This window comes from Motacilla alba, chromosome 1A (assembly GCF_015832195.1).
Source record: "Motacilla alba alba isolate MOTALB_02 chromosome 1A, Motacilla_alba_V1.0_pri, whole genome shotgun sequence".
Classification (NCBI taxonomy): Eukaryota; Metazoa; Chordata; class Aves; order Passeriformes; family Motacillidae; genus Motacilla; species Motacilla alba.
The window spans coordinates 26,225,804-26,251,779 of NC_052031.1; the positions used below are offsets into that span (position 1 = coordinate 26,225,804).

The window sequence follows — 25,976 nt, forward strand, 5'->3', positions numbered from 1 at the left end:
TTGAGCTTGAGCTGTTTCTAGATCAGTACAAGGACAAGTCAAGCTGATATTCTCAAGGTAACATGACACCAAGCAAGGCAAGCAAATGCCTGTCCCAGCTGACCCTCTACTGCTTAGTAATGCATATTCCCCCCACAGATACTGTCAGAAACTATTTTCTAGTCAGATACTGTCTGATGGTTTGATGTTAACAAGAACAAGGGCTGATGTGAATATCTGGAGCAAAGGAGTAAATTTATCAGCAAGCTAACCCAGCCAAGAAAGTATTTTGTCTACTGATATTACCTAACAACCTAAAGATTCATCCAGCCCTTCAGGGATTGGCATGATGATGCCTTTGATGGGAAGTGGAGGCATACTATTGGTTAAATATTCCATTTTTTCTTCTTTGCTTTATCAGCATTTTTCTAGCATTGTCCAGGTTTGTTCAGCAGAAAATTTCCTGAAACCATGTTGTCATTTCAGCAATGACAGTACTTGCAGCAGGTGAGTGTCAGTGGCATGTTGTAAAATCTATCTGAACCCTCTGTGCACTCTTTTCATTTACAGTGAAATTGCTGAAAGGTGCATGAATTGCTTTGGGTAGATACCTCTACAGCCTGCACATAAGAGAAAAAGGGAAGAAGCAGTACTACCAAGAACAGCTGTGACAACTGTAAGATGAAGCTGTCAGATAATCTTCCTCTGGCTGTGACACCAGACATTACAAAGGCTCTTGAGATGTGCAGCTATACAGGAACAGAGATCTTACCCACATCTGCAGGAGACATCAAAACCTCCATGTACAGCAAAGAAGTTATATCACATGCAGCTGGAGCTTGGAGTTTACTTAGCTGTTTGTTTGAGATGAGGATTATTAGACTATGAACGGAGTTGAAATTCACTTCAGGATCAGATTTGTAGGAAAATAAAAACCAGGAAATAGGAAGAAGGTGATGTAAAACATGAGTGTAAAGGGAAGCACTCGTGATAGCAGGAATAGAACTGGTGGGCAAATCCAGGTAGAGTGATACCAAGAAATTCTTCTGGTCTTAGTTCTTCCCTTTGTTGCAGACAATGAAGTAATCATCAAAGGGCAATCGGGAATTCTGGAAAAGAAGGCTGCAATGCTAGCTGTTGAGTTTGGTGACTTTTTATTGTAAAACTGTCCAGAAGAAATAAGAAAGAATTGGATGAGAATAAGAACTTAAGGTGACACAAAAGAAGTTGGACATATTCCATAGTGTCAGCTGCCATTCCACTGTCATGATGAGAGTAACTAATTTATTGCTTGATTATGGAGGTGCCTTCTCAATGTATATTTCAGTAGAAGGTTCTGAGTACTAAAAAAATGACAAAGCTACCCAGCAGTCCCTTATGTGATCACACTTTTAGGTGTTTGTCTCCACTACAGTGTGAATTCAGAGAGGGTGGCTCCTTTTAGCCTCTGAGATATCGCTCAACATTAAAACCATGAGGGTTCCAACCATATTTCATCTGGCCCTTCTCTGACAGCGACCAGCAGAAACTATAGGGAGGAGTACAAGAACAAGTAGTATTTTCCCCACATCGCTTTATAAAAACACTTGGGCTTCACCTGCAAACTGTGAGTACAGTGTATTGACATTGCTATGAGCTAGAGTGGCTGTAGTGATGCTGTGAAATTACCAGACTGAGTCCTCCAAACACATTTTCCATGTAAGGCAATAGGACACTCACTCTGTCAATAGAAATTTGGGCTGATTATGGCATCTTATGAAAGGGTTTGCTATTATTCAAGTTTGTGTGTTTTTTTCACAAAAAGAGTGGTATATCGGTATATTTAGATGCACGGAAGGGAAAACCGCAAAACTCTAGGCCAGAAATGGATTTATTTATAAGTTATGAAATCTGAAGTTATCCTTAAATACAAATAGTAATAGAAACAAACAAAGCTTGTACAAAGGTAACAGGAGAATGATTAAGTGGACAATGTCATGCTGGAATCATGTGAATAGAACTCGTGATTTTCTGTGATCATTCACTGACACTTAAAGTAAAACTAGGCCCTTTCCCCCATGATTTACAATGCACAGGGAATCTGGAAGTCTTGCTCCAAACTGACAATCCATTGTTTATTGTGAATCCTATGGACTTAGCATTGCAAATCTATGTCCACGTAAAACAGGGTAGAATGCTCTTTCCTAACATTTTTCATTCAGCAGGCTTTTCCAGCAATGTTTCAGCAACCATGGCTCAGCAACCTGTGTGCCATATGTGAACATGTCTGAGTTATGAATATGCTGAATTTCTTTCCAAAGAAGATTTATTCTCCAGGGACTTTGAGTTCAGCATGGGTAAAGAGGTAAGCATGAAGATCAGAAGGCTTTTCCTTAACTCTGGATTGATTCAGATGCTTTAATATAATATTGTTAAGTTTCTTCAGCTCTTCTATGTTCTTCTTTTCAGATAGTAGTCTGCTTGATATTTGGTCCACCTCATTTCTAGTTTGAACTTGAAAAGGAGAATGTATCACATTAAATTGGCAACATTTAAGACAAGAGCATCACTACCCTCGCTTGTATTCCTGTGAGACTTTGTAAGGAATTATGATGACTAAAAATATTAAACAGGAAAACAACTACAGAACCCAATAATAAGAAGTTGTATATCTGGTCAGTTTATCTGCTCACTGCATTCTTTTTTGCTGGATTCTTTTTTTAGTTTAGTGCAGACTAATAAAGTCATATATGGCTCAGATAATTTTTGCAGTTTTCAGGAGCATATCCATTAGTGTCAACAGGGAGATGTCTTATTTTGGGGCTCAAGATCCAATTTATGGCAAGTATGTGCATGTATTTTATTTTAAATAAAAGAATAACTCTTGCAAATTCTGACATTTCGAGGCCAGCCTCCTCTGGCTTGCCAATATGCACTCCAGGAGCTATATTTTGGCCTTCTGAAGTTAAAAAAATTTACTCCTGGGTTTTGAAGCTTAAGTGTAATAGTAGCAATGCTAAATGAATCTATGCATGTTGTTTGCAAATATCTCAGATTATGGAACACACTATACCTATATTTATTTAATAAAACATTGTAACATAAAGTGAAACACCACTGGAAATCAGTTTCAAAAACCCAGGCTTCCACCAACCTGAGTGCAAGCAAACTGCTTTAATTCTTTTAAGAAATTTTTTCACTATAGTTTATAATTTTTCCACTAGAGCAACTCAATACTAATTTTTCTATACCAAGGCTCTAGTTTTAGCAGCTCCATATTAAATAAATCTGAAATTCAAGTATGAGGTATTTTAATTAGGATTTTACAATCACGTTATTTAAAATCTACTTTATGTTCTTTACTTGCCAGATCTTTCTTTGAGTGCCTGTAAGAGAATTTAGTCAAGGGTTGGGATTTCCTGGCCTAGAAGAAAAATCAGGATTTTTGCTGTGTTTCAGCAAATTCCCTACCATAGGGTGTAAGAAATCTTGATTTCATATGGGTTCCAATTCTTTCAAAATAGTCTTGTAAATTGAAACAACGCTCCTCAGATTCTATTCCGTATTATTAGCTCAGAAAACCCCAAGATGACAAGGGTTCCATCAACCAGCCATGTCTTCAGCTCAACCTGCCTGATCAGTCCTAGAAAACTGGAGCAGTAATTGTGTCTACAGACTCAATGCTAGATGCAAATCTCGATAAATGTCTAATTCTTTTTCTTATGCTTAAGAGTTTCCCAGTTCCAAATCAATTTCCAGTCAGTACTTTGATGACAAAGGGTCATGTCTTCCTCCAGGTAGCCTGATTTAAGTGTTAGCCTGGGTGGAATTCCAGTTTCAGTGGAATGACCCCAATACTTAGTTTTATCTGGAAAGGAATCGAAGGCACGTTGCCAAAGTATCTCACTGCCACACAATTACCTTTAAATTTTAATTTCATTCCCAACCAGCATTTTCAGCAACACAGTATGATGCTGCTGAGATAAACTCTTCGCAGCTTTTGAAGCTCACAAATCCTTAGCACTAAGAATAAAATTGTGTCTTATAGCCCTGAGTGTTGCTTGCCTGTGTTTCTGCCCCCAGGACCATGACCCAGTACCCAGAACCAGCCAAAGCCTTTGACCATGCAAATACAGCAGTAGCACATTACAGGGTAGCATGACACATTTCAGCAAACTTCTTTTTCCAATTGGCCCTACATTTTTAAGAATACTCTTTGGTTTACTTACATATTAAGAATATTACAAATGAAACAAGCGCCAAACTGATGGTCAAAGTAAGAATAAAGGTGACAAAGAATAAACGCTGGTTGCTTGTGTTGCTCCCTGCCATACTTTCTCCAGCACCACCAGTGTTCTCTTCCTCATCTGTTAAGAGATGACAAACCAATTGGTGATACAGCTTTTTAAGGTTGGTTAGGATAAGCATGACAAAATGCTTCTGGTTTCATGAAATGATGCAGAATACATCGTATATTTGGCCAACAGGTTTTATTCCCAGTGATTATTCCCTGAGTTTTTATGAATTCAGCTTGAATTTGAAAATATAAAAAAATTATACATCTGTTATAGATGTTTGAACACATTCAACAAAAATGTTTCTGTGTTGAAATACAGTGTTTTGTTGAAGTTGACCTGTTTTACAGTTCAGAGTTTTACAGCTGCTTTACATGTACAAAGGTTGCAATGAAGTTTTCATGAGGCAGATTTGTAAGGGCTTGATTGCATTTAACCAATTCAAAAGGGAAGAAAGTGAAATTCATATTTAAAACCAAGGTACAGATTTGTCATACACATTCATCCTGTAGACATGCTGCTTTTTCTGTTTAATGAGAAGTATCCCTGGGATGATTAATCTCCCAAAGTAAACACCTCAGTTAAGCTCCTAATGTTGGATAGAATGAATTTAGGTCTTGACTGTTTTATCTTAAAACAAGTGATTTCAATATTCTTCTTCATCTTTAGGATTTGTTTGCTTCATTCCAGTAAAAAATGAGGCACCTATCCTCCCAATGGTCAGGAATGGAACAGACTCTCACATAGACTACAGATGTTGTCTTTTAAGCACAGGAAGAATGAGGAGAAAAAGAAAGGCACTTTCAATGCTGACCTTGAATCAGCTCAAGAAGCCAGTTCATTGCTTTTTGAAGAATGTGTTGCATACATAGGGAAATTCAGCAGTTTCTCTCATAGAAACAGTTGCAATTGATGTGAGGTGGCAGTAAGCCCCAAAGATAAGTGAACAAGTCAAGTCAAGTCAAGTGAACACCATGAGGAAATTCATGTGAATGTAAAAAATTTACACTTGAGCCAGATTTGTTTAATCTTAAGTTTGTATACTACTGTAATAACTTACAACAGTTTGGGTTTATTTGATGTTTTGGAGGGAGGAGAAGGCTAATGTAATTTCTCATATGTACTAAAATTACATGCAAATTACTGTAATTTATCCTTCTGTAATTGCTCTCTTGCCATTCTGAAAGGAAGAGTAGTGTGTGTATCTGTGAAAAATGTATTTCTAGGTCATGTTCTTGTTTTAGCTGGTGGAAATCTCTGAGGTCTTTGCAACTGAGCCTGTAGTGATAAAGCTGAGGAAAGGCTGCATGTGCCATTCATTACAAGACTCTATTAATTACTCTACCTAGGGCTGAGCAATTCACTGAGCTGGTAGATCTCTGGGAATATCCCTGTTTTTCTTTATTTTGTGTTTAATACACTCCTGTCCGTGAGTAAGCTGAAATATTTTCATATTTCTCCTTTGAGGTTCTATTCTTATTCCCTTAGTATTCATAAAAAATGCACTATATAATAACTGCCTGCACCAATATTGCTTTCTAATCAGAATAATAGGGATGGGCAGGGCCTGCTTCTGCTGCCTGCTAAACATCCTAAGTTATCAATAGTGGTCTCAAAAGTGGTCTGAGCTAGCTCTGCCTAATGAATACTTCTGACTATTCCATCAGGCTGAACGTGCCAGGCTGTGGTGTTGTGAGGAACTGGTGAGCACACATTCTTGTCAAACTGCAAGCAGTGGGAACATTTTATCATCTAAAACATGAAATTACTGCGTGGCTCCTACTGAAGCAACCAAACAGCATATGCATTTTAAACAGCTTTTGACATGTCTCTGATTTTCTGGCAAGAGAACCAGAGTTTTATGCTGCTGAGTAAGTTAGTTGACAGGATGAAATATCTACAGACTCTCCAAGCCTAAAAGCTACATTAAAAGAACAATCCTAGAAAGAACCAAAGGATTTGATACATTTATGAATGAAATACTTATTAAACTACCATTTCTTACTGCTGAAATGTAGGGAGGGGCATGCATGTGATTATTCCAGAGAATCACATGTGTTTCCACATAACCTTGTATATTTACCCTAAAAGTAAATAATACTGTCCAATAAAATTGCAAAAGAAAGCAAAGCTGTCACACTGAAAGGAGTTTCTTAAAATTAAAATTTATATATGCCATTGTCTCATTTTCCATGTGTAGAAGTTACAATATCAAAATAATCTGTTTATGAGAAATTAGTCCTTTATGTCTAAAATATTTGCATTAAATGCAGAAATCATCACCACTCTACTTAGTTGGGTTAGGAAAAGTTAGAGGACTTGGAAACAGAAGTAGTGAGAAAATATTCAAGGCCCGTAATTAGAAGCATGATTAAGTTGTGGCCACATTTTAACATAGCTGTTGATCTATAAATTTCTCCACTCAAATTTGCCATTACAATAAGGGAAATAAAAGCAGACTCAAATATTGTTATGTGGAATGCTGCTGAAGAGCTCCGGGTTTCAAGATATTTCCGGGTCATAAAGAACTCAAATTGTAGCTACCACTGGGTGAAAAAATTCTTGTTGCTGTGGGAAATCAAAGGCAAAAGCCTTATCAAACCAGTAGAAATGTGGGAGCCATAACTGAAACTGCGAGTAAAGAAAGTGAAAGTAAAATGCTTAAAGGTTGCACAGGATATTTCAGGTAACTGGTTTGAGTTCTTAGGAGATATGCCTTAAAGGAAAGAGCAGGAATTCTCAGGTGCTTCTATTGCCACGTATGAATTTTAGTGCTTGGGAAGAGCTATGATGCTATTTATATAGTAGGTGTATATTGAGCCTTACTAGAGACATTCTCCTGCAAGAGATCACCTCATAAATCCCAACTGAAATAGAAGATAAGTTCAGGTTTGAAAGCAAATCCCTAACTAAATGCAAGGATTTTCAGGAATCTAAAGCAGAAATACTCAGCAGGGACAGCTAAGTCATTGTCTGATCTATCTAAATTATGCCATTTTCAATTTTTTTCTTCCATTTTTCAGTACAGAGCTTGGCATACCTGTTGGCCTATTAAGCTGTTGGCATCAGTGACACACAATATGGATTGTATATATAGAAATCCACAGATCACCTATCGTACATACCCAGTGAATGTTGGGATTCATCTGGACAAACATTTAGCTTGTTTAGGTTGTTTAGGGAATCAACTACATAAAGTTTTCCTTCTTCATGAGCATCAGGCAGGTTAATTTCTAGGGAAGGCCTCTCCATTGTCTCTAAAAGAAACAATAATTTAAAAGTCAAATTAACACATGGCTGTGGGAAATAACTTGTAATCGTTGGTATCCTGTTCTAAGGAAATACTGAGCAGCCTAAACAATCCTTAAAATACAAAGATTTGAAGGACCAGCACACTTACTGGATCTTGAAGGCAGGGACAGCTCAATACATAGCACTTGTTTATTCTTGGAAATCCTTGATGATTAAGACATTTCATTTTTGCTTTGTGTTTGTGCACATTCGTGTGTGTATGGGGAAAGAGAGAAAGACAAAAGTCAATTTGACTGGCTCCAGCATTGATTTGAATGGTATTTATTTAGTATATTATCCTTTGATTTGGTGAGTACTTGGTAAGAGGTGGTGTGAGATCCTGACCACAGTGAAAGACAAACCTTCACTAACACTTCCAGGAAGGATGTCACTTTGGTCCTCTTCTTTCAGCATCAATTAATTGAGAGATAGAACAGGGAAAGCAGGTATGAATGTAGAAGATAAACAACAAGAGTTTGTGTCTGTCTATTTATACACCTTAGAATATCACTGTGAAGATATTATTTGTGAAAAAAAATGTAGTCTACTTCACACTTTTGGACAAATTTTAAAAGTTTTTTCTTCAGACTAGTACCCCTTGCTTTAAAAAAGGAACTGGATGAAGTTTAATTAGTAAAAACAGTTTCTCTGCAGAGTCTGGGTGCATGAACTCAGTGAATGATTCTTAACATAAGATACAGTTTTGAAAGAAGATTATATACAGAAAATAAGCAATACCTAGGGAGGCAGTTTCTATGCATTGCACATTATTCCTCATCAGTCTTTTGCTTTTCTTTACACTACTCTGATTGCAAAAAATGTCTTCTGGAAACAAACCACATTCCTAGCCATAAGGAGATGCAGACACTCTAAGTTGGCATGTTTGTCTACAACTGTCACTGAAAACTCCCTCTGGAATTATTGAAGAAAAATATATTCCTCCAGGTAATATCTCTCTTATTCTAAGATATTCCTTTCTCACCTTAGAATAACAGCCTAAATGTATGTTTTTCTTGCTAGTGAATGTAAGGAGGGAGCCCCCACAGATTAGTTTAAATTTGGATTAGAATGCATTTTACCCATTTAGTACTTTATAAAGCTCCCAAATTCAATTTTGTCTGCCAACATAAATCAGCACTTGGTGGGATGCAAACCTCCCTTGATGTCATGTGTTAAGCACCTAAGGGTGATTTCTGAATCCTAGATCTGTATCTGAATCTGAATCCTGGATGGGTTAACTGGCCTCTTGACGTGCTTCTGAGCCTTCTCCTCCTCTCCAAGGAATACAGAACACAGTGTGACCAGATTCCTAAAATTAAAAACCTAAAATTTGAACCCTAATTGTTTGCAGAAGATCGTCACTCCTTCCCTCATCAAACCAAATGCAGAAGATTGCTATAATTCCCCCAAATCTGAGCACACTGCAAAGTAGATATTCAATAAGCTTCAGTAAGTCTGAAGACTAGCACTGAAAGCAATCCTGACAACAGGGCTTGCTCTCCTGCTAGTAGAGACTGACAGGACTATAAGAATACTTTTATATTTCTTTTCAACAGCCCATAAGAAAAGATTACAACTTACTTATTTTCCCTGTTCAGAAGTGTTGCTTCAAAGTACAAAGCAAATGTAGAAAAGCTGGCATGATAGGAGTTAACCTTACCTAGTATATGATTTTTAGGTGTGCAGCAGTAGCTTCAGGACAGATGGCTGTGCCCACTGTCCTTCCTCTAGAGCATGACATGGCACCAGGCAGCAGAGCCTGTCCCCACCAGAGCTGGCTCTTCTCTGCTGTCCCCCACATGCACATCCTCAGCCAACACAATCATTGTGGAGCCCAGTGTTTGAACGGTGTGCCAAAAGTCACCACTTCATGCACAAAGGCTGTTGGTTATTTTTGGATTCTGAAGAGAGTTGTTTCTCTCTTTTGATTAATTCCTCCCTGACGCTTCAGGGAAGACTCTTCTTAACAGCTTGAGGTGTACTAAATGTGACTACCTTTGATGCATTAGTATTATGAATTCTATGTTTCTGCACTTATTATTTAAGTATTTGCACATGTAAACACAGTGAAGATGACCATTATTAATTAAAAAATGTTTGTTACATTTGTTTGATTCCATTGACATGCCAAAGCAGAAAGGATACAAACATTAGTGTCACTGGACAAAAGTATCGATTATTTTGCCAACAAATCAATCTAAACATCGGGACCTTTGGATTCACTTTATCTTGTACTTTAACCTTGCCTAAAGACTTTTTTCCCCAATACAACTTTTAAATGTCTTCCTAAGTTGTTGTAGTAAAAAAAAAAAAAAAAAAAAAAAAAAAAAAAAAAAAAAAAGCTTGGAATGAAAACACACAGAATTTTTCACAGAAAAAAAAATCTAAAAGGTTAAAAAATATGAGAATTAAACATTACTTACAACATAATTACATTCAGGTAATGTGCCTGTATGGAAGAAATCAGCCTGTGAAAATGTGAAGAAAACTTGTTCTGCAGTTCCTCTCTCTACTTGTAGTCCATAGGAACGTGTCAAGTCCTGCAGTTTCCATAAAGATAGCTGTGAAACAGACTGCCCCTCTCAGTCTATATTTAGAGTTCAGCTTGGCCAAGTACACTCACTTTGCAATATTGATCTGCTAAAACAGAAATCAGCACATACACAGCTCTTTTTTACTATATTGGAATCATGATAATATCCCATCATGGAGAAAGAAGGTCATTACTGATTATCAGTATTTCACTAATCTTTTGTTTAGAGCCAAATCTCCTAGCTTTAGTGCTTGTCTAAAATGCATTTGCTCTGCAGAAGAGTCGTATCTACAACACTGTAGCTATGAGTAACCAGTTTGCTATGCAGAAGAGTCATATCTACAGTGTTGCAGTCATGACTGTTTTAAAGTCATAGACTAGAAAAAGCAGGGTCTTCCCTCCTTCTCCCATACACTTTATGAATTCAAGTGGGACAGTATTATGCGGTGGACTAATTTGTCTGGCATCCTTAGCTGTTCAAAGATTAAATTCTGATGAACTGGTGCTGAATAGCGTAATTGCTCCATTGCTGACAGTTCTTTTGATCACTTTTTTCCTTGCTGACGTTGCAGAAGGCAGTGTTACAGCACATTGTACTGACAGGCAGCTGACAGGCAGAGGGACTGCAGCTCAATGCCACAAATCCTTTCTGAAGCTATCTCATGTCTAAAATTTTGAATCCCTTTAAACTGCCCATAATCATATTTCTCTTTCAAGAAACAAAACAGTGAATCACCTGACTCGTATTTCCCACCCTAAGCTGACATGTTCTGCTGCTCAGAATTGCTCTCTTTCTGCAGGAGTCTTCTGAAAGTCCTCCCTGCAAATAAGGATGTGAAAGCCAAGAGAAAAAAAAAAATCAGTGTGGTGTCCATGCCCAAAAACTCCTAACACCAAAATAATTTTAAGACAAGGGCCCAGGCCTCTCCAGCTGAAAAGGTCTGCAAACCCAGGGGACATCCACAGGGCTGCAGAAGAGCCACCTCTGCAACAGAGCTGGAAGCCACGTGGGGCACTGTGGGTGGCAGCTGCAGGGTAACAGGGAAAAGAGCAAGCACCTGCTTGGCCCCCTGCCAGGAGGTGCTGCAGAAAAACCCTGGACAGGAAGCCATCAAAAATGCCTGGCAAAGGACACCAGAGGTGACTACACAGAAGCTGCACGAGACAGCAGCAGGCTCAAGGGAACAGTTCTGCTCAAAGGGAATGTCTTTGGCCAGGCAAGCAGAGGCACACAGCTTCACCTCATTCAAGGACAGTTTTTTCTCCACTTGTATGACACTGACATGTGTTACATCATCACAGTTTTCAGTTCAAGGTTTTGTGTAGTCCAAGGGAGCAGTTTTGCAAGACAAACAAGTTCTTACATAGTGGATTTATGACAAAAAAAACAGGTTAAAGAGAGTATACAACTCATTAGTATTCATTGACTTTCTGTAATAGGTTCAGCTGTAATCAGCAACTGGGAGGGGGGGGAAAAAAAACCCAAACACAACCACTCCACCCCAAACCCAACTTTCCCTTATCAGAGCAGGCCACAGTTTTCAGGGGGCAGTGCTGTTTTCAATGCAATGTTTACTTCATCTGGTGACAAACAGTTTAAGAATGTTTATTTAAACAAGCACTTTAACAGATCTTTAGGTTCAGAAGCTCCAGCTAGCCAGGTTTTAGTGTCTTTATTACATAACACCTCCCCCCCATTCCTAAGTCAGTTTTCAACTACTGGCACATTTCAGTCCTGTAGAATCAGAAATTGAGGTTAGAAGAGTAGTTTTCAACATGATGAACACAGGGAAGCCAGAATGGTTCCTTTAAGATTAAGGACAACATGTTTTGCAGCACCAAAACTAGAAACCGTTTGACCATTACAGAAGCAATGACAAACCAAGATCAGGGTTGCACAGAACAACTGCAAGGAAGTATAAGACACCTTTGAAACACAGCAAAGTAGACTTGCATGTAGCATCTACTAACACACTGAGAATACCGCAAGCATGTGTTTGAACCAACAAATAAACAAACCCATCCCTTTCAACCTTTAGGTTTTGCCAGTGTTACAGCTTTTCATTCATGGAGTAATTACTTTTACACAGAGAGCAGGCAGTGAGAAACATCTTTATTCCAAAAGTTAAATATTCAATTTCAGAACACAAGAATCTTGCTTTTATCTTACATGGAGGCAAGTATTTGTCATTCATTACTTCACTATCAGTGGTAGTTACTGAACTTCACAGTCCCTGTCAGGATAAAGTTATACTTACATAGGGATTTCTTGTCTGTCTACCACTGGAGAGGTTTAAAAAGTTACTAAAATAATTTCACACAAACATGGTCATCTTCTTGTATTCTTACCAGAGCATTTAGCCAGTGACTTTACCTTTATATAAAGAATCCAATCTGACACACAGGATTTGACTACAGTTATCCACCCCATTTCACGTATCAGTTACAATATAATCGACCTTTGGAGCTAGTGGGGGGCTAATGTATAGCATTATAATATATCCCTGCACCAAATGTTACATCAATCTATATACAATGTATACCAAACTAAGCAACAACATGCATTATATTTACAGACTATGTAACAAACCCCCGCATAACTGCAAACTGACTACAGAAGTTAAAAAATTCATTTAAATGTTACAAATTTATTTGAATTATGAAAATTGAACCCCATTGAAAAGGGAATCTAAAAAAATTCCCCCACATCTGCTCTTTTATCACGACATTTACTTCTAGCCTTTGTCCGAGCCTTGAATGCTGCAGAGTTGTACAAGTGCTGCAAAACAAAAAAAGAAAAAAGAATTATACATTGTCATAAGGCTTATGCCCTTCAGAGATTTTTCATGTTACAAAACAAATGAAAATATCCTTTTAAGAATCTTTGAAGTAGACTGGTAGGCCTTCTGAAATTTATAGTACATTATCTTTGCACCAAAGGCTAATCTGTGTGTGTGTATATACATATATATATACACACATAGACAGATATATTTGAAAGAAACTTGGCCTGTATAAGAAAGGCTGAACTATGAGTAGTTCTGGAAGCCAGTCAGTCTTGAACATCAAGCAGATACCATGTAGGTTACATTTACACCCAGATTAAACTTGACTGCACCATTCCCCAAATTATATGCAGGATTAATGCATTCACTATCAACAGAACAAGGCCAACCTCCTAGTGTCCATTTCACATTGCAGAGTTTGGGACACTGTCTTTATAAAGACTCAGTTTCCTGTAGGTCCCCTCCCCAGAAAACATGTATCTCTCAGAAGAGACCAAGTTTCACACATGTGGAGCATGAATCAAGTACCCATCAGCAACCACATCAACCTTCAGACTCCTTGGAAAAAACACAGAAGCAGACACATGCCCAATGGAAAATGTAAGAGTTCACAGATGCATGCAAGTAAGGCTGGGTTTCATTCAGGAAAATATGAGGCACTCTTAGAACTACAGTGTAACAATGACAGCTTCTGAAGTGCAGGAGTAATTAAGAGTAGGAAGTAAAGAAAATTCATTACAGTGCAATAACCTACCCTTTCAAAACGGGATATCTTCATTGTTTTAAGAGTTGCAGCATCCAGCATTACTGGCGGACCAAGCTCAAACACATTCCGAAGAAAGTCATTTGACTAAACAAGAAACACACCAAATTATTAGTTTCCCCTCTAATTATCAAGTCTCTAAAGTTGACTACTGTAAAATATCACATATTCCAGTAAAAAATACTAAGATTTGTGTCAAATTGCTGCTATCTTTTGCAATTAAGTCAAGAACACTTCCTCCTTCAACCAGAATAAGGCTAAAAGCAAAAACAGCCACCTTGAGAAGACAGACAGCTCCTCCTGCCTCCTTTGATATTTTTGTCCCAGCAAATGAGACACTGTTATGTTCTACACAAAATCAGCAGCTGAACAGACCTGTATGGTTTCACAACACACCAGTTCTAAAGTATCTGTCTGTGAAAGTAGTACTTGAAAAAACTGAAAAACCTGCTACATGCCTGAGCTCCCTCAGTCACACAGAGATTCAATTAACACAGGACTGAAGATTTTAACCCCATGATTATCACAGCAATTTGGGAGCATATACTCCTAAACTACAGCTCCTGCTTCTGTTACATATGGAAACAGATGACTAGTAAACAAGCAATTCCCAGAACAGAGATAAAGATCTATGCCTTCTCTTCTGGAATGCTGTCACCATTGGGCTGCAAGCTGTGTTCATTATTTTTGACTAAAACTTTCTTTTACAGGCTTGAACAGGAAGGGTGGAGGCATACAGCTGTATAGCAGCCAGACTATACCACTCTGCTGAAAGAGAGCATAAGGATTCAGGGAAAACCCTGAAGCTAAAAACATATTCAGCTTAAATTTCTTACTTCTTGGAGAAGTCAATTACTACATTAGCACACCCAGAAGCAGCTTATCCAGACAGCTTTAGCTCACTGTAATTAATTTTTAAGTGCTGTCTTTAACACCTCAAATGCAAGACTCATCACTTCACTAAGTTCTACTCAGGATTTTGTAATTCAGACTGAATTCCATTAAAGAAGGCAGACACAAAGGGACAGTCTGAGCAAGTGTCAAAGAGCAGCTCACCTGCAAATGGTATTGCATCCCCGACCCCAGAATCTCCTTGAACGTCTCGTAAGTTTGTTTTTTAACCCAGCAGTCAATATACATGCGCTCAGGCCCAAACTTCACCATCTCTGTAGGGAAGTCACGCTCCTACACAAAAATCAAATGAAACAACATCTATAATTTTATTTTAAACAGTCTTTTGTACTAGGCATTTTATACATCTAAGTGAACTTTATTTTGACTGATGAATTTGGCACACCAAAACCTTCCAAATAACACAGTGTACGTATGCTAAAGATTGTATTTGTTCATAAAGCAGATGCACACCTGCAGTCAGATCTCATGTAGAACTTGAAGCTGATATTCTTCATGATTACAAAGCTTTTTAAAAAACAAATGCTTAACTTCCATCTTTAAAATTACTTTAAGAATTGGACTTATCTCCAGGAAAACCAGTTCCAAGTACAGAAGTCACCTTTAAGTCAGACTATAAGCCTCATTTCATCTTCACCTTACTAGGTATTTAGGACAATGAAATGTAACAAGTGCTAATAGGTGACTCAGATCCTTCTAAAGGCAGAATCCCGGAGGTTACTTCAAATTATGCCAAGCTTCCACAATATTTAACTATTCCTAGTCTTTTTTCAGCATTCCTAAAAGAAGCAGTTCTATTCCACATATGTGATCTGACTACAAAATCTCACTTAAAATAGCTTTTCCTGTTTCTTTCACTGAAACAGTAATTCTGTTTAGTACTAAAATTGTTTCCAGTTAATTGTACACCATGTATTTTTTTGAAGGTCTAGATTGTAACTGAGACAAAAGAATCACCTCAACAGCCCGCAGAACGTCTCTGAAGACAGATCGCTGCTTCCTTTTATCCACTTTGGCCCGGTGCTTGTTTCCATCAGTAGCCAGAGCTCTTAGTTTCTCTGTTAGAAGATCCATATCTTCATAAAAGAAATCCTAGGTTACCAGAAAAAAAAAAAATTAGGTTTTTTTAGATTTTTAGTTTATTTTATGGCCTTAACCTTTTCCCCCGCAAATAAGAAAAAGGATCTCTTTAAATTTTGTGCATGTAGAACTCTACAACCTTTCACTTTATTGAACAAGACAGAGAGCACTTCTGCAGTTCCATTTGCATCGTTGAAACCAGCAAGAACTAAGTCACAGCACCCAGTTTACCAGGAAGGGCACTAACAAAATCTGTTTGGTCAGCCATGTGACCCATACAGCTCCATCAGTGTGCATATACACCTGCCAATTTGCTCTACTCCAACTCCAGTAATTCCAAAGGACTCAAACTGCTTCAGAGATCTGCTGAACTACTCCTGCCAACAAGCTTAGGGCACTTTAATGTTATCATAAAATTCCTGCTTCTGGAGGCAAACTGAGAGATGCCACTGGACTGATAGTATGGAATATTTAGCTGTAAGTCTTGTATGGAATGGGAAATCAAAGGTTTTTATTGCTTAACAAAACACTTTAAGTGAGCTGTAGTAAACAGCTTTATGCTATTCACTTCATTAACTAATATGTGCCTTACATATATATAAATATTTTCTCCACTGCACTTAATTTGGCAGTAGTTCACCTGGACTAGTAAGAATGCATGCAAACTTATGTAAAAACAAGTTTTTGTGGTTTGTTGCTTTTTTTTTTAATCTGAATGTTTTGTCATGTCAACTGACTAGAGTGAGCTTACTGCAAGCTTTCTGAAAGGAACTGGTCAAAGGCAAATACATCAAGTATTTTTAATCTGCCCTGATTGTTAAGGATTCAATGAGAATAATCTGTAATGATTAAAGGGACATTTCCTCAATGCAACACCAGAGATTGTAGTGAATAGTCTCATTTGTTAACATATTTTAAGATTTTAATTACTTGCAGTCAGCTTGACCAAATATAGGATCAAGTTGTGGTCTCCATTTACTTTTTTCCTTTCAAAGTTGACATCCATAGCCAAGAGACTCAAATCCACACTGCATGCATTTACACAGAAGCCTTAACATTGTTACAGATTATGCTGTGCTAGCGTGTCATGATTCCTGACTTAAATGGAGTTATCCTTTCACATTAGGCAGCATTCTGGCAAAGCGCAGCAGCCTTGAGTTGGGAGCCCTTCAGGCAACTCTCCCAAACTGTGCCATGTGTAAGCAGAGGGAGGCTGTTTCCTTCAGTGCTGTCAAGAAAAAAGTCTGAAAATTAATAAGGCATATTGAAGAATGTAAATGCAACTTTAGCTGTGGACAAGCTACTATCGAGCAGTTTGCACTTAATCCAATTCAAAAGCAAACTACAAGAAATCTCACCAAATGAAGTATTACTGATATCTGTGTGAAATTTGTGCCAATTCTTTAAAAACCTCCTCCTTAAAATGACTGCCTAGTTCTTAAGTGACTAAAATAGTCAAATGCTGTGAAACCATCATGCAATTTCTCAAGTTAGCTAAGTAAGAATATTGAAAAAACAATACTTAAAGTCAACATGTTTTCTACCTGATGATAGATTTTTGGCTGTGAGCAGAATTGTGCAGGCTGTGAATTACTCAAACTTGTCTGCATAAGCATCTGATAAGTGATCCCACTACAGTAAACAATACTGTTTCATTTTGGAATCTCTCTAGAGGTATCTTTTTTTATTCTAATTTAAAAGCAGATGTTGGATTTAGATTTAAATCTTGCATTCCATATTTCTAGTTGCTATTAGTAGTAGTATTTGATGCATTTTGTTGAATTGATTCTGTTTTGCAATATAGAAATTAAGTGTGAAAAATGACAGCTGTGAATTATTGCTGCACCCACTCAGACTGGGGCAGACTCACTAGAAGGAACACAAACCATGGAATTTTTTGCATGAAATTGTTGAGATCCAGGGTGGTATGCAACACAGGTTAAGTAATTTGTCTCATCATTATCCCCACGAAAGAAGGTTTAGCTGCTGACATCCACTTACAGAATCTGTTTCACGTGCCAGTTCAAACAGAAGCGCTAGCGTTTCTCCAGCAGCTATTCTCATGTTGAGATCATCACAAGACAGCAGGCTTGGAAGTTTATGCAAGTGCCTAAGGAGTAAGTCATATTCCATTAAGATCTAAATTTTACTGACGCTGTTTCATTGCAGATAAAGAGTCACTACAAATTCTGCTTTCCAAAAAAGATACTCACATTTCAATTTTCTTCTTCACTTCGTTCATTGGACAAATGGTCAACAACAATGTCCATGCTAAGAGAGCACTGACGTGAAGCACAGTATTATGGGTACTTGATACACCATTAGTGTCTCTATCCCGCTGATAGGCCTTCATGAAGATGTTTTCCAGGCATTCCATGGTAGAGTACAGCTCCTGTACAAGGGAAAAATACCACAGAAGTGGTTTAGGAGTCACACATTTATATCTTGTCAGTTTATTACATTTGAAAGGTATCAATCATCCTTACCGTGATGTCATCGGTCACAATGAAACAGCAAATCCCTAAGCAGGTTGCACACTGGACACAAAAGAAAAAAAAGTGTCAGTATTTGACAATGTTAATTTCACATTTGGGACCTTTGAAATTTAAGATCTGGAGCAACAGCAACTTGAGATAAAAACCTTAGAGCCTAGAAGTCCCCAATACTTAATTCACCTTCTTTGTAATCTTAGCCCCAATTTCCATCTACTCTCAGGATGATTTTACAGCATTTGCTACTCACAAGCCTTCACTTTCCACATATTATTTTTAAATAGCTTAAAAAGCCCTTGAAAAAGCTCCACATGGCATTCTTTTCACCCAATGATTTTAAATCTCACTAGGATTTACAAGCAGAAATTATGCTGATAATTATATGATATTTATTCACAGCTGTGGGAAGTATTTTCTCCTTCTGACCACTACTTCAATTAAGTAGCATGAAAACTCTGCCCTTGAAAAGCCCTTCCTGGAACTTTCCAACTTCTCCTGCAGGTCTGTTTCCTATGCCAAATATACTAGTCCAATTTCCCTTATGAAGATTAAAGAAAAAACCATTTGAAAGTGATGTTTGCACCAACCACACAGTACTCAAAACTACATTTGAACAGGACAAACTTTAATAGCTTTTGTTTGTAGAAATAACTGCTGTTGAACTGCTACTACCTCCTATTTGCAGCTGACAGTATCTGTTTTGCCAAGCTTGACTAGAATAGGAGTAGTCAGACACATAATGATAAAGGAAAGTTGGAAAATACTAGCTAAATCTCTGAAGTTTAAGCAAAAGTAAAACTTTTGGCAAGCGCTTTGGACAATCTTCCTTCACTACTTTGAGCATTCGGGCATTTGACGTATAGATGAGATGACTGGGCAAAAGTAACTTAAAAATACCTTTGGTAAAATGGCTGTATTGTTTATGTAGTTTCCAGATGTGCTATAGGTGATTTTACCATAAATTAATGTAAATGTTTAAGTAACATTCCTGTGCTGTTCAGGAATAAAATTAATACAGAAAGGATGCATCACTCAGTGGGAAAGTGAGAAAATGTTTTCTAGGACCCCAAAACCGCATTAAGGAAGCTGCAATACAGCGAGTTCAGACACTTGACAAAGCAGAACTTGTAACAGCTGAAGAACAGAATCATGTTCAACTTTCAGGTGGAACTTTTTAAGCCAGTGAAAACTGCTATGCATCATTGAGGGCACATGTCAACATTATGAATACACACTAGTGTGGTAACCTTTAGTCCTGGATTACACAACAGTGAGCTGGCCAGAAGCAGCCCTCTGTCCCTGCCTGGCAAATAAACACTTCATACTTACAGCCTGCCTGGCTTGGATACTGGCTGTTCCATCACAGACAATCTTCTTCAGAACTGGACCAAGGGTCTTAAAAATCTCCTCGCTTTCAATTCCTGACCCCATCTGCACGCACAGAAGACACGCCAGTCCAGCAGCTGCACACTGTTCATCACTCTTACCTAGAGATTAATTAACACAGTGATGAGCAACCACCTTTTGCCCTGCCTTCCTCCTTTAATCTTTTAAAGATAACAGTTGGAAAGCATGTAAGTGGAAATTCAGAAACCAAGAGATAGAAGATAATTTCAGTTAATTTTCTAGGACAGTTAAAATGTGACAGTTGCATTTAAAAAGTAATGTTACCTAAATTATTAAGCACTCTGTAAAGTGCTAGAGAACATTCACAATCCTAATTTCTTTTAAACAATGTGCTATTTCATAGGGATTATTGCTTTCTAATAGCATGCCTGTTAATTACCTTTCTTTATGCAGCGCTCAATGCTATCAGTTAGGGTCATTCTCCTTTCCATGATAAATTCATATAGTATTTTAGAAGAAAATGCACTTTTCAGACTTTCAAGGGCTGCTTGTCTTGTCTTTGCACTGTTAGAAGAGAAAAGGAAGACCTCCTGAAATCAGCATATATCAGTTAAACCTCCACTCTTGCTTTATGGTGATTTATATTTGCCTACACCCAGCAATAAGAGTAACCCACAGAAGTACCATGGAGAAAGGAAATGCTCTGAATTGCCTCCTTACTCATGGACAGCAAAATTTGGTTTGGAGATAGAGTTCACAGCAGTATTGCTGGCCAGAAAGAAAGTCACTCTACTTCAACATATTAGAAAAAGGAAGTCTAACCCACCTTAAAATATCAGCAGAAGGAAAAAGGTTTTTTTAGATCCAGAAGTCCTTCCCAGAGTAAAAATCTCAGTAAGCATAGAAAAATATTTGATGTGTATTTTCCTTATTAAATCATAAAAGAAAACAATGTATGAATGTGTTTCTTCAAAGCAGACTATACCTCTTGTCCAATGTAAGATCAATAAATCCCTTCAACTTGTATTCTAAGTCTTCTTGAGTGGCTTCTTCATCAACTTCAGGCCCTAATCCAGAAGAAATAGTTTAGTCCCCGATACACATTTCATTAGCAGACACAGTAGATTCAACACAATGCTTTTAACACTAGTAAGGGAGCAGCTTAATATAGACACCAGCTTCAGAATTGTTAGTATCACAGTAGAATAATGGTGTTAAACCTACTACCTCAGACTGTGTCCTAAAATACCTTCATAAAAAATGGCCTGTTGATACATTTGTGCTGTTTCTAGATCTGCTTCTTACTCATGCCAACAATGAATGAGGGAGTGAATCAGGTCTTACATAAACCTTCTCCACCTGATGACCATCAGCCAATCCTGCCAACACATTTTCATCCAGTGCACTACATCTACCCCTGGAGTACTGTGAGGTGCTCACAGCTGATGCAGTGAGTCAAAGCAGCCTGTCCTGTATAGCATCAATTCAGACACCTCTGCAACAGGAGCTCAGTTAAGAGTGGAATGTATCCAAAGATACCTCCCCTTATCCCCCTGTTTCAGGCATTCAGGTCCCCTCCTCTCAACAAAATGACAATAGAGTAGTCCAGGTGGCAAAGATGGTAAAGGAGACAAAGCACAAATCTAGCTCAAAACAGGCAAATGTGACTCCTCCCATCTTAAACTCTTCTGCAGTTCTTACTGCTTCAACTACCAGTTATGAAAATCCATGTCTTACAATTCGCCTTAAAATTCTTATTGTCTCTATAGCAGCACTCTACATCTTATTGTCTCTATATCTATATTCTATTCTAGTAGAATAGAGCCTGATAGTTTCACAAGGTTCATGAAACCTGGGGTACATATTTAAATATATATAGAAACCAAACAAAAAAACAGCCACTGGATTAGCCATGACAGTGCTAATGTAAAGTCATTATTTCATTATTGCCACTTACAGTCTACTACTTAAAACTACTAAACCAGCTCAGGTTTTATGTTTTTAAAATATTAATAGATATAAATAAAATAATTTACCATCCTCAGTGAAGCTAGCAGGATCACTGAAGCCACTGCAGTGGCTCATGGTTTCAATTGAAGCATCTTCATCACTAAAAGGCTGCACGTTTCTGGGCTGACCACCTTAAGCAAAGATGAATACAACAGTTTGGTCATTTCTCATACGGAAAAGGAAGATCTGAGCACCAGAAGTAGAACTGAACCCTTTCAGAGCAGGTGGTCCCACCCAGTACTGGTCCAATTCCTACTCTAGATATTGGATGAATTCCTACTGTAAATTTAGGATCCTTCTGCAACTTCATGTTAATGCAGTTTTCTGTGACTATGCTTTAAAACAGGTCTATGTTAACTGTTAGAATAAGCTGTGTAAAAAAACTGCCACGCAGTCTTTATTTTTTAATTTTGAGGAACTTCAAGGCAGTGTAAGTTAAACCTTCGGGCAAACATACACTACCCAGTTCAGTGTAGGATATATGGGATTGTGTGTGGTATGTGCAGGATCAGCTATGTCCAACTCTTTTACTACTGAATTACAAGTACAAGCCAGAACATCAAATGCCTTAACAGGGGATAGAAGTTTTCCCTCTCAGGACAAAGAAGGCCTTGGTGCAGCATCTGTTACTTCTGCAACAGTTCCCAAAACATCACTTACAGAACTCAGAACTCGGTTCTTTCAGCTATTTTTTAAAAATTATTTAGAAGGCTGCATACAGGGCTTACCAGCTTCAAGCAGGCTCCCTGACTACCAAGACCCCAAAAAACTATTTTTATCTAGGCAGAATCAACTTTCAGTTGGATCAGTGTCCAAGTGCTTTCCAATGAAGTTAGTCACACTCGGGAAGTCTTGCTACTTTTAGCTGTATCCAATTGTATCATTACCCATAACCCAAAAAAACCCACCAGCCAATACACGAGTGAACAAACTTGGAGGCTCCTAGCTCTCACATGGCCACCTTACTGCTGCTATCAAACAGGGATTCAACAGAAGTGGCAACAACGACAGCAAGCCCATCACAAACTAAAATAAGAGCAGTTGCAGGAACACCCTATAAATTGCTCATTTCCTGAAAATTTGATATTAGAAACCAATGCTGCACACAGCTATGCTAGCTTGAAGTGCACTCTCACCACCGCACAAAACCTCCGCTCTGCCCCGAGCATCAGCACCTCAGACACGCGCATTCTGCATTTGTTTATTTCATAATATCCTATTTTATGCTAAGAACAACGCTCTTTTCTTTAACGACACAGCAGCCTTTCGGGGCACGACACGGTGACACACAGACACAGCAGCCGCGGGTGGTGCGGCGGGCGGACCCGCGGCCGGGCCGCCCGAGCCGCCTTTAGCCCCGGGCCGCTCCCCCCGCCCGAGCCGCCGCCGCCCCGGGGCGCCAGCGCGGCCGCGCCCGCCGGCCCCGGCTCCCCGCGCATGCGCGCAGCGGCGTGAGGTGGCGGTTTCAGGGACGGCTCCTGTCACCCGCCCGGCCCCGGCCCGGCCAGCGAGAGCCCCACGGCCGCGCCCGCCCGCCCTGCCGCCCACCCACCGGCCGCGAGGAGGCGGGGCACGGCCACACAGCGCGGCCCTGTTCCCGCGGCCACGAGAAACGCCGCCTGGACCCCGCGCCCCTACCCGCCGGCCCGGCCGCACTCACCGGCTCCGCGCTGGTGGTTGCTCCCCCGCTTCTTAGGCTTGGGCATGGTCGCAGCGGCGCTCGGCTCGGCTCCCGCGGTCCCTCTCCGGGTCTCGGTCTCCCTGCTCCCCCCCGCCCGGGAATTAGCGACAATCAGCCGATAGAAGAGCAGGAGCGCTTTTTACTCCAACGCCTCTGCGAGGCTGATTTCTCGGTCCGGGGCAGCGGGGGTGATTGGCGAGAGCAGGCGGAGGGCGAACCGGCGGCAAAGGCAGAAATCCCCGTGGAGGCCCGTGAGCGGAGTCGATACATCTTTCTCCTCTCAGACACCCGGGGCTAAAGGCGCGGAGGGGGCGCCGGAGCCTCTTTTATAGCCCCACCGGGCTGCGGGGGCGGGGCCCCGCGCCGCTGCAGCCAATGGCCGGCCGTTGCGACGGTGGGCCGCTGACTCAGCGGCGCGAGCTCGTGACGTGCGAGCGCCGCTGCCCAGTGGCGGGGTTGGGACGTCAGCGGCGCCTCGCGCGTCGCGCCGCAGTGCACGCCGGGAGCGGCGGGCCCCGGCGCCAGCCCCGGGGCGCTGTGGGGGCGGGCGGGCCGCGCGGGGCGGGCACACGGCGGGCCCGGCGCGTCCCTCCGTGCCGGCTGGCTCTGCGAACGGCAAGCTCGGCTGCGCCGTGTGCGGCTCTATGGGTGTGCGGGGCCGCCGGTGGCACTGCTCGCCGTGTAGGCGGGGAATGCGGGAAGGGTTCCCAGAATCACACAACGGTTTGTGGTTTGGAAGGGACCTCTGTTAATCCTCCAGTCCAACCCCCTGCCAAGGCAGGGTCGCCTGGAACAGCTGGCACCGGAACAGGTGGTTTGAATGTCCCCGAAAGGGAGAATCCGCGATCTCCCTGGGCAGTCTGTGCCAGTGCTCTGCCATTGTAAAGTTCTTCCTCGTGTTGAGGGGGAACTTCTTGTGTGCCAGTGTATGGCCACTGCCCGTCATCCTGTCACTGGGCACCACTGGAAAGGGTCTGGCACCATCCTCTTGGCACCCAGCTTTGAGATACTGACATGCATCAATGTGATCCCCTCTCAGTGGTCTCTAGACTAAACAGGCTCAGCTGCTGCAGTCTCTCCTCATAAAAGAGATGCTCCAGATCCCAAATGATCTTTGTGGGCCTCCACTGGACCCTCTCCAGTAGCTCCTTGTCTTTCTTGCACTGAGCACCCCAGAACCACAGCGTGCTTTCTCACTTAAAAACAGATATGCAGGATAGGCGCCTTACTCCTCCATAGCAAATTGTCTTCCGATGCAGAAAAGAGTTTGGTCAATTATACTTTCCAATGTAGAGACTTGTATTTTATGTTTTTAATCCTAAATTAATTTTTTAATGTTCTCTGCTAAACATCAAATAAATAACTTAAAAATTAATTAATAGAAATACAGTAGCTTTCCTGTCCACCAAACAGAGATTGGTTTATGTTTCTGAGCTCTGAGTGTTTGCAAGTGTTCACTGATAGGCCATATCAGAATTGCAGTGTTTGAGGAAAGGAAGGCAGTTTTGCAGAAATTTAATGAAAGGTTATGTAAGACACAATTGTGATTACACTGTTTGAATTCTGTTGTGTACAAAATGTATTTACACTGGCTTCCAGAAAAGCAAACTTCCATAGCAATTGTCCATATACGCCACATGAAAAACAAAAGAGTTAGTGACCCATTTGTGCATGCTGGGCCATGAAAGGCTGGAAGGGTCTGTTTCTAGTAAATGGTAGCTAGCTGTACCTGATCCCAGTGTTTTCCATTGCTGTGCAGTGTGAGACTCCTGGTGAACTATTCCCTGGGCGTGGGAGGTTCAAATCCCTGGAAAGGCTTAAGTCAGATCTTTTAGCATCCTGTTTAAGAAGAGCAGGGAAGAGACAGACGTCAGTATGTACTGCATCTATACAGGACAACACATTAATATCTCAAGGGCACTAGTTTTTCTCCCTCAGGATGAAATGTTAGAGCACAGGACAACCTTCCAGGTAAGTTGGCAAAGGAGTAGCAATTAAATGCAGAAGGCAAAAACTGCTCTTGGGTACACAAGACATTATTAGAGCAAGGAAGCAGCACTGGGCACACTACAGCACCCAACAGGAGCCAGGCAAGTGCGGTGGGAGTATTTGAGCTGTGAGATGCCAACACCACTTGAGTGAGAGCAGCCGTGTCCGGAACATTTCCTCTCTGTTCACCCTCGTAATATGCAGATTGATTTTGGGGTGCAGGCTGGCTGGCCTCAACAGAATTGAAATTTCTGCCTTCCAGCTGTGAGACAGCTCTGTCTCACAACTGCTGTCTGAGGCTGCCAGCGAGGATTTAGTGTAATGCTGAAATCCTTGCAGGTGTGACAGTCTGAATAATGTGCCAAACTGTGCATGTCTGTGTGACACCACTGCTGCCTCATGGTGCAGTTGGAAGAGTTGGGTGTCCTAGCCCTGTATACTTGAAGATGGTCCTGCCAGGAGAGATGGAGCTAGTGCCCTGGAGAGAGAGAGGAGAGAATGCTGCAGATGAGGTGGGAAAATCAACAGCTAAAATATTAAATGCTAATGCCAGATTTGGACAACTAGAATAAATTACAAAAGGTGACAACTTGTGACTACTTTGGGTTTGTGACCACTTTGCATTTTGTTTGGGCTTTTGAAATATGATGTCTTCAGGTTACTGAGATTCCCTGATTGTTTGACCAAGAGTTAAGTGAGGTCACATAAGAGGAGTTGTGTATCACTGCTTAGTTTTGCTGTCTGTCTGTGACAGAACAGGCTCTTTGTCTTGATTGCTGAATTCTTGCCCACTCTCCTGACTTATCCTATTGGCAGGAATGCATGGCACCAGTAGGCTG

The 25,976-nt window shown here is 40.3% G+C and overlaps 2 protein-coding genes across 5 annotated transcripts; both read right to left on the minus strand.

The window, feature by feature from the left end:
• Positions 1-1,831: 1,831 nt before the first annotated feature.
• On the minus strand, positions 1,832-12,033 carry LSMEM1 (leucine rich single-pass membrane protein 1). Of its 2 annotated transcripts, none has more exons than XM_038154381.1 (4): positions 9,968-12,033; positions 7,379-7,510; positions 4,188-4,325; positions 1,832-2,472 (listed from the first exon to the last, which is right to left on the minus strand). In XM_038154381.1, exons 2-4 carry the CDS (start codon positions 7,503-7,505, stop codon positions 2,285-2,287), a joined length of 453 nt encoding a protein of 150 aa, XP_038010309.1. In that variant the 5' UTR covers positions 7,506-7,510; positions 9,968-12,033; the 3' UTR covers positions 1,832-2,284. The 2 variants fall into 2 exon arrangements, with proteins under 2 accessions (XP_038010309.1, XP_038010310.1); XM_038154382.1 differs by lacking the exon at positions 9,968-12,033 and adding an exon at positions 9,205-9,835.
• A 141-nt stretch (positions 12,034-12,174) lies between these two features.
• Positions 12,175-23,447, minus strand: IFRD1 (interferon related developmental regulator 1). Of its 3 annotated transcripts, XM_038154378.1 has the most exons (12): positions 23,128-23,446; positions 21,494-21,598; positions 20,443-20,524; positions 19,897-20,021; positions 19,440-19,597; positions 18,105-18,155; positions 17,832-18,010; positions 17,620-17,728; positions 15,496-15,630; positions 14,683-14,811; positions 13,618-13,713; positions 12,175-12,856 (listed from the first exon to the last, which is right to left on the minus strand). In XM_038154378.1, exons 1-12 carry the CDS (start codon positions 23,171-23,173, stop codon positions 12,767-12,769), a joined length of 1,305 nt encoding a protein of 434 aa, XP_038010306.1. In that variant the 5' UTR covers positions 23,174-23,446; the 3' UTR covers positions 12,175-12,766. The 3 variants fall into 3 exon arrangements, with proteins under 3 accessions (XP_038010306.1, XP_038010308.1, XP_038010307.1); XM_038154380.1 differs by lacking the exon at positions 21,494-21,598 and having other exon boundaries at positions 23,128-23,447; XM_038154379.1 differs by lacking the exon at positions 13,618-13,713 and having other exon boundaries at positions 23,128-23,447.
• Positions 23,448-25,976: the final 2,529 nt, after the last annotated feature.

Bases quoted from the DNA above. Each gene is read 5' to 3' on its own strand.
- IFRD1 (XM_038154378.1), bottom strand. From the start codon at position 23,173: ATGCCCAAGCCTAAGAAGCGGGGGAGCAACCACCAGCGCGGAGCCG. The intron at 15,631-17,619 runs GTAAGTGGATGT...CTGGTAACCTAG, and splicing joins TGGCACGTGAAACAGATTCT to GATTTCTTTTATGAAGATAT. The intron at 12,857-13,617 runs GTAGGTTATTGC...TTTGTTTTGCAG, and splicing joins AGATATCCCGTTTTGAAAGG to CACTTGTACAACTCTGCAGC.
- LSMEM1 (XM_038154381.1), bottom strand. From the start codon at position 7,505: ATGGAGAGGCCTTCCCTAGAAATTAACCTGCCTGATGCTCATGAAGAA. The intron at 4,326-7,378 runs GTATGTACGATA...ATCTCTTAACAG, and splicing joins TGAATCCCAACATTCACTGG to ATGAGGAAGAGAACACTGGT. The intron at 2,473-4,187 runs GTAAGTAAACCA...CTCCTTTTCAAG, and splicing joins ATTTGTAATATTCTTAATAT to TTCAAACTAGAAATGAGGTG.